Source organism: Hermetia illucens, chromosome 3 (assembly GCF_905115235.1).
Source record: "Hermetia illucens chromosome 3, iHerIll2.2.curated.20191125, whole genome shotgun sequence".
Lineage (NCBI taxonomy): Eukaryota > Metazoa > Arthropoda > Insecta > Diptera > Stratiomyidae > Hermetia > Hermetia illucens.
In genome coordinates, this window is record NC_051851.1 from 116813651 (window position 1) to 116824791 (window position 11141).

General features: G+C 38.9%; 1 protein-coding gene across 1 annotated transcript; it reads right to left on the reverse strand.

Moving 5' to 3' along the window:
* Positions 1 to 4510: 4510 nt before the first annotated feature.
* On the reverse strand, positions 4511 to 10224 carry LOC119652539 (ER lumen protein-retaining receptor). Its single transcript, XM_038056743.1, has 2 exons — positions 10064 to 10224; positions 4511 to 9999 (listed from the first exon to the last, which is right to left on the reverse strand). The coding sequence occupies exon 2, from the start codon at positions 9655 to 9657 to the stop codon at positions 9019 to 9021; it is 639 nt and encodes a 212-aa protein (XP_037912671.1). The 5' UTR covers positions 9658 to 9999; positions 10064 to 10224; the 3' UTR covers positions 4511 to 9018.
* Between the last annotated feature and the right edge of the window lie 917 nt (positions 10225 to 11141).

The following is an 11141-nucleotide window of genomic DNA, read 5'->3' on the forward strand; positions in this document are numbered from 1 at the left end:
TCTTTCAACTTTGCATCTGGTATTAAGTGATCTCCCAGATGCCTTGACTTACTTTGCATAAGTGCCGGACACTGTCCCAGGATGTGTATAATGGTTTCATCACACTCCGGATAAAACCTGCAGGCAGTGTCCGCAGATATCCCTATCTTCCCTAGGTGATAGTTTCGCCGACAGTGACCAGTTAGAATTCCCACTAAGATTCGGAAGTTCTTTTTGGTAAGTTTTAAGCAATTCTTTGTGCGCATGGGTTCATATCCCCAATAAGCACTCTGGACTGCTCCATCCCTGGTAGGTCCGCCCATTATAGTTCCCTCAACCGTTCCTCTTCATTTCTTAGTGTCATAACCATGAACCCGTTTCCGATCCCACAGAAGGGTTCTGACTCATGTAAAGGCCCCTCTGTTCCTTCTTTGGCTAGTTCGTCCGCTGCCTCGTTGCCTTCCAACCCAGCATGGCCTGGAACCCAGAGTATCCAGACCTTGTTGGAGGAGCCGAGTGTATTCAGTTTCTTAAGGCACTCCCATACGCGTTTAGAGTTCACCTGATTGGGCCCAAGTGCATTTATCGCTGCTTGGCTGTCGGTGATTTTTTGGCGTACTGTCGTGGTATGTTCTGCCCCTTGTAGCTCCTTTGGAGATTAAAGGCGTCTATGTCCGCCTTGAATATGCTAGTGTACCTACCCATGGGCTCCAAGTACATTTTCCTTGGACCAATGACACCGTCACCTGCTCCCTCTGCTGTGAGGGATCCGTCAGTGTACCAAGTAATCAGTTGCTGGTTTAAGCCATATGTCCTAGCCACGCTCTCCCAGTTTGCCTTGTTCAATGTAGCCAGCCTCCATTGTTAAACAGTAAGGGAGTTTTCGTTAAAAAAGGATGTAACGGAAATTAAATTATGGGGAAGCACCCCATCCCTGCGGAAGTCATATTCTGCTCCTTCTGTTAAGTTTTTTCAAATGAATCAAGCGGAACGAGAGAGCGGTTTATGAAAATGTAAGGCCTTGTACGTTGGTCTCAAATAATTCCTGCTCAAGCTTTCAAATTTCATCGGTTTTATAGTATGTTCTACGATTGAATCCAGTGGTGACTACTGCGAAAATTAAAATTCCCTTTTTGGGCAAAAATACATTCGCTGACATTGCTTTCGTGTTGTGCTAGTTTTAAGTTAACACTTACAATGGCAGTCGAATTTATTGGTAATTTTTTCTACTAATTAAACTTTTACAACCGCTCTTAGGAACCCGTAATAATTAATAACCCATTACACTGAAATGGTAATGGTGTCTTCAAACGAATCAAAGTTAACGAAAATCAATTATGTCCATTAAGTAGCAGTTATGAAAGGTTTTTACTTCTTTTAGGTCTTTGGGTTCAAGTGGTTGGTTTTTTTTTTAATGAGTGCATTTCCATTTAAGCTATTATAACTACTACAAATTGTGTACTTAGGACGAAATGATGTTAACACAATTTTATCACAGATTAATTTTTGGTAGGAAAAATAGTGCTCTGTATGTTAAAATTCAATAAAAATTATGTTTAAAAAAAAAAAAATAGGGAGAAAAAACACAGAAGTTTCCGGAATGATTTTTTAAAAAATCGTTTATTTCGTTCAACTTTACAGATTGTTCAAAATTTTTCATACCAATATCCCTCTTGATTCGATGCACAACTGTCAGCACCTCACCTAATAATTGAAGGCGTCATTGACTCAGGTACTCACAGCTGTGACGACTGGTATCCGACATCAAATCACGATACAAATTCCACTTCCACCAGTGAGATTTGAACCGCGACCTTCCGTACGACCGCCTTGTCCTCTAATATTTGAGCCACCCGGACACATTCAGAGTCTTAGAATGCAATAAATTTACATAAAAGAGACAAATTTGAATTATTATAACTTTGTCAGTAACAGTGTGTTTTCTACCAAACTGGGTTGTATCATGACCTATATTACTGCAAAACATGGTGATTTTAGGATAAATATAAAGGGAGCTCTCAATTCTAAAAATAACAAATATGGTAATATACTATCATTAACTTTATTTAAATAGTTATTGAGGATACTTTGAGGCCTAGGCACCATATAGTAATAGCCTCGCGGTTTTTTCAGATTTTTAGGTTGGATAGTTTCTGAGAATAGATCCGTGAAAAAAATGACCATTTTCCATTCCCCCCGTTGCATCGTCAGAAATGATTTTATATTAATGGGGTTCTAAAATAATAGGTTTGACAGACTGGCAGACGGATGGACAGAAAGACAGAAAACCGATTTTAAGGTTTTGTTTTACACAAAATCTTAAAAAGAAATAATAAGGGGGTTCGAATATTTTCACCTCGTGCCAGTATTTTCTCCTTACGCTCCTGAAATTATACCCTAGATTTGTGCCAGTCGGAGTATTCACAGGGGGCTAGTATATCGAGGGCGACTATTCTAAGTATACGCAATATTTACACGATGGTTCGCATCTCAAAAATCATAGTTCTAATTGTGGTGAAAATTTCAGAAAATATTTACCTAGTAGGAAATATCTATATTGTACTATGTAATACTGAGTTCATACCTTAAAATCTAATATTTTGGGAAATTAAATACAACACCGGACAGCGAATCAATGCCTGACGACTGGCATTATCTGTCTCATACATAAAAAGAGAGATATCACACAGTGCAGCAATTATAGAGGTATCACGTTGCTGAGTATCATTTATAAGATATTCTAAACTATCTTGCTAAGCCGGATAGCCCCATACGCCCAGAACATCATTGGCCCATGCCAAAGACGTTTCACTCCAGGCAAATTAGCAACAGATAAGATTTTCTCTCTGCGGCAAGCGCTGGTAAAACTGTTGGAATATGGACATCAGTTGCATAATCTCTTCATCGACTTTAAAGCCGCCTATAATAGCATAGCCCGGGTAAAACTGTACACGGCCATGAGAGAATTCGGTATCCCGACGAAATTAATAAGACTGGCTAGGCTGACCCTGACCAATGTGCGAGGCCAGATAAAAGCAGCAGGATCACTCTCAAGACCATTCGACATCAACAACGGTCTACGACAAGGGGATGCGCTATCATGCGTCCTCTTTAACTTGGCCCTAGAGAAAGTGATCCTGTGCTGAGGTAAATGCAAGAGGTACGATCCTCTTTAAGTCCACCCAACTACTGGCCTATGCTAACAATATCGACATCATAGGAAGAACCACCCGAGACGTACAAACTGCCTTCATCCAGATCGAGCAGGCGGCGCGAGATCCTGGGCTGCACATCAATGAAGGCAAGACAAAATATATGGTGGCAACGTCAGCACCGAAGACGAACCAACCAACAGCATCAAACCGCACTGGTCAGCCAACAGAGCCTATTTCAGCTTACAAAAACTGTTCCGCTAGAAACGTCTCACCATAGGGTCAAAGCTCTAACTGTACAAGACTATGATCTTGCCAGTCCTCATGTATTCCTTGGAGACTTGGGTTCTTAGCAAGAAAAATTGCGAACTCTTGGCCGCATTCGAGAGAAGAATTTTTGGCCCCCTACATGAGGATGGACGATTCCGTAGCATACATAACGACGAAATCTATGAGCGATAACATGACCGTCAGGCTGTGTAAAAAATCCGGCTCAATAAGTTACGGTGGTCGGGTCACTTAATCCGTATGGATGAGGATGATCCAGCCTGGAAAGTCTATAAAGGGTAATATCTATGGTAGAAAAAGAAGACGAGGCAGACCCTGTCTAAGATGGACCGATGGCGTAGGTCAGGACGCCAGACAGATTTTAGGGATATCGGATTGCTGGACCTCGGCGCAAAACCGGGATGTCTGGAGTTCCTTATTAAAGCGGTCCTAGACCTGATACCGGTTGTTGCGCCGTTGATCATGATAAATTGCAACACCTGTTTTGGACTGCCGATTTATTCCACACGTATTCCCGCTTCTCAAATAGTAAATAGTCAAAATGCCTTAGAAGAGAAATCTTGACTAAGCCCTTTCTTGCCCGATATTAGAAGATCTCGCCGGAAGGTTACATATGCGTCAGGCGAAGGGATCGTTGCACTTTCATTCCTGATGCAAGTTGGGTGGTATATGTTGTCTTATGCAACACGGCTGTATCAGATGTTTATGCCTTTTTCAGATGATCTACGTTTGAGTGCTCATCGACAACCGCTACTTTCTATAAATCTTAACCATCTTATCTACTTTTTCCTATCCTTCTTCCATTTAGGAAATAAAAAGTGTATTTTCATTTCGTTTCTGTCTGTTGAGAAAACGATCTTTTACCTACGTAATAATTGCTATGTTCTTTCTAGCCGACATACTAGCTGTGTATGTAATAAGAATGGAGTGGAAGTAGATCCATTTCAATTTAATCATGAAAACCAAATATCGTTTTCTAGAAAAAAACTTGTTTAGTTTATCCTTTATTCCCATAAATTATTAAAATATTTCAACATGCAAAACAAGCTAAGTTACGAAAACATGAGGGCGAAATGAAAACAAACCAAACAAATATTTGTACAAATATATTTCCTTACAATTTGTTATAATTATTTGCTTTTATGCTTTTCCACTTTCATATTTCTTAACGAATCGTTTGATTTATATCCTTAGGGATCTAAAAATGATTACAAACAATTTAGTCGATTTCCCTGCTTAAAAGCACTCCACTTTGGTACTGTTTGGATTATTTTACTTTTTAACATTTTATTTTGTTTCTCTTACTACTTAATTATTGTTTAATGAATCGATTATTATGAAAAACTCTATTTGAAAAACAAAAAGAAAAGTCTTTACTATCTTACAAAAAGGATAGAAATTACGTTTGATAGTTGTGATTGTTTTAAAAATACTTACTTTAGCCACGTTGCTCATACATTTTTAGGCAAAAATAATATCGAACGGTTACAAAGTAATGAGAAGTATTAGACTGAATTATACCATGAACTTAAGGGTAATACATATTGTAAAAATGTTAGTACACATAAAGGTTTTGATAGTTAGATTGGCTTTATAGGAAGGATTCAAGTACATATCAAAGCTTATTTCTATAAAAAGAGAATCTATTCCATAATATCTTTTCTTCTGAATTAGTATAAGTCCGAACGTTGCCCCTCATGACGGATACAGTCCCATGAAAGTGAAAACAATTGTTGATGGGGATGCATTCAATGCAACCCTTGATTTTATGAGAAACAAATAACCTTTTTAGTTTTGAGTTTTTATTTCCTTTGTTGCACTAGTCATTTCCGTTCTAGTTTCGAATGAACTAAAAATGTTCACTTATATAAAACACTCTTGAGCCTGGATGTTGGACGATGAAATCCCAATTTCATAGTAATATTTTCGAATCCTGCGTGAGCATTCGATGACAAACGTAACTTAAGAAGAGGCTTACGATCGAATGGCGATCCCTACTCGCAACTAAACTGAGCAAAGACTAGAGAAGAAGAAGCGGTCATTCCTATCTACGCTGTGGACTAAGCATTTGTTGATATAGCCATTGAAAAATAGGGAATCTTCCAATTTGATTGATACAAACGTTTTCAACGTACCATTGGTCAATAGAACACCACAGACTGAAGCTAAGGTTGCATTTGTAATATCCATCAGCAAAACGGTGAGAAAGCGAATATGCAAATTATCTACAGTTGTATAATTAAATATTCACGTTTTGAAAGTCTACAGTCCCACAAATGTTCACTATATGTTAATCGAATGGAAATCGTTTAAGAAGAATCAATATTTCCTACAAAAATGAATATTCTTGACGACACTGGAGATTCGAGGGGGATTGGAAGCGAAAATAGAATATAAATTTTAAACAGGAAACCCTTCATAATATCCAGTATAAAATAGGGACTTCACGAATTAAAAAAAAAGGGTCGCATAATTGTAGATTCACATCCCTGGCGACACGTTTAAGCGATACTAAAAGTGAAACCGGATACTATGACACACAGGTACATAGAGCGTATCCAAAACAGGACATGCTATACCCCTAAGTCATCGAAACCTTAAGACGAGGTAATGAGGTAACGTTGAAGGGGATAGCGGCCACAAAGGACGAATTTACGAGAAGATTTGTAAGGCCGAGCCTGCACATAGATAAGCTGTCAAAACTAGCTCCCGCACCAAAACCTAATCTCACCCAAAGAATCCTCATCCATTCACATTGCTGGAATGATAAACAAAATCTTACTTTGAGGAAGTATTGATTGAGATTGAGTCTTCTTCATATTTCATTCAGCATCGAGGGTACGGTGTCTTAGGAATATGTTCAGGCGGACACTGTCGTCAAATCCAAATGCATAAAACCGAACAGGAATTATTGTATGAACTAATCATATTATAATTATAGATTCTAGAGAAACACTTTTCGCAAAAGCAGTGGAAAATAGGAAAATGAGGATAGGAACGGAAACCACCTGTTGCGACGGCCTGTATCAGAGCTAACTCTCTAAGGCAGGATTCAAATATTCCATAATTACTGTATTGATTGACAACAATTCAATATCTTCCTAATTAAAAAAACTATTTTATGAAATAGAAAAAAAGTGATAATGATTGCTTTTGTACTGCAATATTTTTTTCATGATTACGAAGCTGTAGGAATTGTATTGGCACACTTGTGAGTTTGCTTTATTAATATCATTTTGCATTCTATTTCAATATGTGAGCAATATTTTTTAAAAGTTTTGATAAAGTGTGTTCTATGTTTTCGCTTTTAGTTTATAAGAACATTTTTCATTGTTGACGGGAATTGCCAGATGAAATTAAGATTCGTGAGTGTATTTTATACAATGCGACTATTCAAAAGAAAAAACGGAACTGGACAAGAGAAAAATAGAGTCGCCAAGGCATCATCGACTCAACTTAATAAGTTTGAAGTGAGGTAAACACTCCCTCACTGAAAAATGATAATTAGCGTTACAATGTCCGGAGTCGAGTGGGATAGGATGCTAATGAATCGAGGAAACTTATGTCAATGAGTTATCTCTGCACCGATAACGACCGATCGAAGTGTTTTATTTTCGCAGGTCTGAGACTTGTAACAACATTTTGGGATACAACCGGGAGTACGCCTCAGTAGTCTCCTAAAATTAGTTTGAATCTGATTGTAGCTCATAAGATCTGCTATAATATCAGAAAAGTTCTGATTAGAGGATTCCAGTCCAGGGGTCTCGGGGGTCGCAATAATGAATATCTGGATATGCCCGGTGTGTTTAAAATGGGTTTTGTATGCTCTATCAATCTCACCTATGAACAAGAAAGCAGAAACCGCTCCATGTATGTATTTCATGTGTGACATAGGCTTTAGTAAAATTTTGTAATGCTATGATGAATTTCAGGGAGAATGTCCGGTGAAATTCGAAAATATAGTAATAGACTGTTATCCACTTTATTTGAACAAAGATGTACTCTGAAATCTGGATTTTATGTTACGCCTTAATGACCCTTTTCCAAATTTTTCGGTTGAATACTTTCTGAGAATGAGTTTACTTTTAATGTGCACCTTTTAATAATCGAAAATGATGCTAAACTTGAGACCAGCTTCGTTAAGTGCTTGTCGAGACCTTTCATGTCTCTGTACGTGTAGACTGCCAAAGGCCGGATATGTTTACACAGCTTTATCTCAAAAATTGTAGTCGTTTTGAGAAAAATGCTTATGACAAACAGACCCAATAAGTAATAACGATTTGCTTTTATATAAAACCTTAAAAACGGCTTGACCAGTTAAATTTGCTCTAATATAAAACAAATCAGCTTCTTTAATGATTTGATTTTATTAACTGAAAAATAAGAAGGAATCGTCGCTTCCGTCCAGATTATTTGGGAGAGCTTTCGATAAAAACAAAATCACTAAAGCAAATGAAGAAGTGCAGAATACATCCCGCCTCATAAGCTGATAACTACTACAGTGGAATCCCGATATTTCGAATTTGTGACTAATTCGTATAAATTTGCCGGTACCCAGAGAAAACACTGACAAATGGTATAACCTCTTGGTAATTCGTATAATTTTTACGCTCGAGGCCACGTTTTATAATTCGTATTTCCAGCTCAAAAACCCAGTTAACCTCATATTGTTTTCAAAAGGGGGAGAGAAGACAGTAGGAGGTGCGAGATGAATGTCTTCTGGGAAATTATACATAATTCCTACAGAACCAAAGGAGAATTTTAAGATTTTAGATTCCCTTTCCTTTCAGTTTCATTTTCCCTACTGCTGGGGCACCTTACCTCTAGAAAAAGTTAGCCAGTCTATTGAAACGTAACAAATCATAAACGCTGTGGCCAGGGTGGGTTATTGCAGCCAACACAGGACGCTTTTCCATGTACGTCCTTCCAGAGCTCTCTGTTGACCCCAAAAAATAAATAGCACCATCAGGAGTCCGAACGAAAATTTGAATTGGAATGATTAGTGCAACATCTGTCAAAGTATGGACTGCTAAGGTGCTTCCACTCCCGTTACACAAGCTAGCACTGAATGCGAAATGCCAAGCAACAATGACGGGTTCTCTGCGCGGTGAAATAATATGAAAAGATCGCTTGTTTTTACTAAAATGTAATTATTATTATTATCATAATTATATTTTATCATAGTCTATAAAAGATGAAATTTCCAGAATAAATCAATTCTTAACGTTTGCTTGTAGTTTCGACAACATGTTTGGAACAGGAGGAAGTTCATCTTCGCACAATTTACGATTTCGCGGGTGGCGTTACGCGTTCTCGCGTTTTCTTACTAAGTTTGTCGCCGCGCGGTTGTTCTATACAATACAACTCGGCGAGTGTGGACTCTATTCACAAGACAGGTTGCACCGCGCTCTATTCATTTAATGATAACAAAACACAAAAGGGTGACGACTGCATCACTCTCAGTTTCTTTCACGTTTACTAGAATACTCGGCACATATCGATGGGGGCGAACGAATAAGATAAGAAGGAAACGAAATCGTGTAGGGGAGAGAGGTGACGTGTGTATGGGAAACGGTAAACAGAAATAACAGAAAAGATCTTATGCAGGCAATTGTAATTTCTTACCCTTAAGCACTTTTGTAATGTATAAATAAAAGAAATCACAGTACAAAATGGTTTGTACGACGCCGGCGAAGATTGCGATTAGGTCGTAGTGCGACTCGGCCATGTATCGGTAGATCCAGTTGAGCAAGTACAGCGCCCGGTAAGAGCCCAGCGCGAACAGATAGTGACTAGTGATGGACTCCGCCTCGCCTGTCTTGCTCACGAGAAACAGTTGCGGCAGGATTGCTACTGACTCGAGGTAGATTGAGAACGTCCACAAAATCTCCATCACGGTGAAGTCGTGGTTGATGATAAGCGCGAGAATTACGCAAGGTATCAGCAGGAATTCGATCCGGAATGAGTCGTGGTTGTGATCATAAGTCGCCTTGAATTTCACATACATCAGGTACAGGGTAGCGCCCGAAGCCGCGATGAACACGATCTTCATTATCGAGTTGTAAAGACTGATGTATGTTGTGAAGAGATCCAGGTAGCGCGTCAGGTAGACGATGGCGAAGAGAACCTGCGACTTGCCCGAGATTCCGGCGCATGACCGCGTCTTCCAGATTTTCAACAGCAGAATTATGATCGCAAGCAAGTGCGATAAATCGCCGGCCAATCGAAAGATATTCATGATGTGACGCGAGATAAGCCTCTAACCAGCGGCGGCTTCTTATCAATGTCTGGCAATCTTCACGGTGCACCGGTGCAACTATTGCTTGCTCGTCGATACACAGTCTCAAATATCACTGCGAGAAATGCCTCCGGTTCTTGCAGCTGCACTCAATCGAAAGGCTAATCGGCGAATTAGTTTTGAGCGCCGAACACACAATCAAAAATGACGTGGACGACGTGGCTTTTGACACACAGTTTTGACGTTTCACTCCGATGCGGTATTTTTTCTTTGTATGAGTTTTGTTCTAACGGCGGACCTTCTGCGATTTCCACAGAGTTCTGTCAATTTCCTAGTGGGGTCCTGAAACATAATTTGAAAACGCTCAGAAATGACTATGGTCCTAGGCTAGCTACAATACACTTACTGGAAATTTAAGACTAGTTTTCCATCAGAACAAGTTCTCGGCTGGCAACGACAATACCCGGGTGATTTGCTCAGACTCTGACAGTTCTGCGAAGGTGATCGACATGAAGTTCTTGTTAGTTGGCAGGGGTGTGACGTTCTGGCTGCTTCTGCCACTGTGGTGAATACAGCGGGATTTTATGAAAAGCGGAAGTGGTCACGTCGGCTATCATAATTCGTTGCGAAGAGGGCGTCGTTAAGCGATCTTTTTTTGAAAAGTTAAGGTAACTGCTGTTATTATAATATAGGGACGCCGTTCCGTTTAGAATTATCAGCCATGAAATTAATCAATGTGTTTTGAATGTTTGAATATCTTGAAATATTGAAACTTTGAAGCAATATGATGTAAATTTTGCTGCTTGGATCCTATTTATTATCATGTATAACCAAGGTGTACTATAAATGTTTTATGGCTTAGCAGCCATTTTCTAATTTATCTCTGGATGGCATTGAAACTTTGCATTATCTTGGGCAGAGTTTCATGCACATAACTAGTCATTTGAAAGTTCTTTTTATTAAAATTGTATTCAAGGGTAATACATGGTAATATAGATTTTTATGCGGAATAAATTTAACCAAATCATTTAATTTACTTACGTTATTGAATTTCAGGATACATGCGATTTTCAGAAGAAAAACATATGTTCGGCGCTCTTTTCTTATTTTTGCTAAGTTTCGCTTGAGAGTTGTTTTGCAAATTATTAAATATGATCAATATTACAGTTGAAAGAAGACGAAGCAGTCCCTGCTTGACATGGAGCGATGGCATATATCAGGACGCCAGACAGCTTTTAGGAATATCGAATTGGTGGACCTCGGCGGAAAACCGTGGTGTCTAGAGTTCTTTATTAAGGCAGGGCTAGACCGAATACCGGTTGTTGCGCCATTCATGATGACGGTGATGAATATTATATTCACAGTTACCTTTAGAATTTTTTTCTGGGTTTCATCATTTTATTGCCCATATCTTCTTTATTTCTTGCACACAATTGCTTAAAACCTATCCTGACCTTCCTTTCGATCCAACATTAAACATTTAA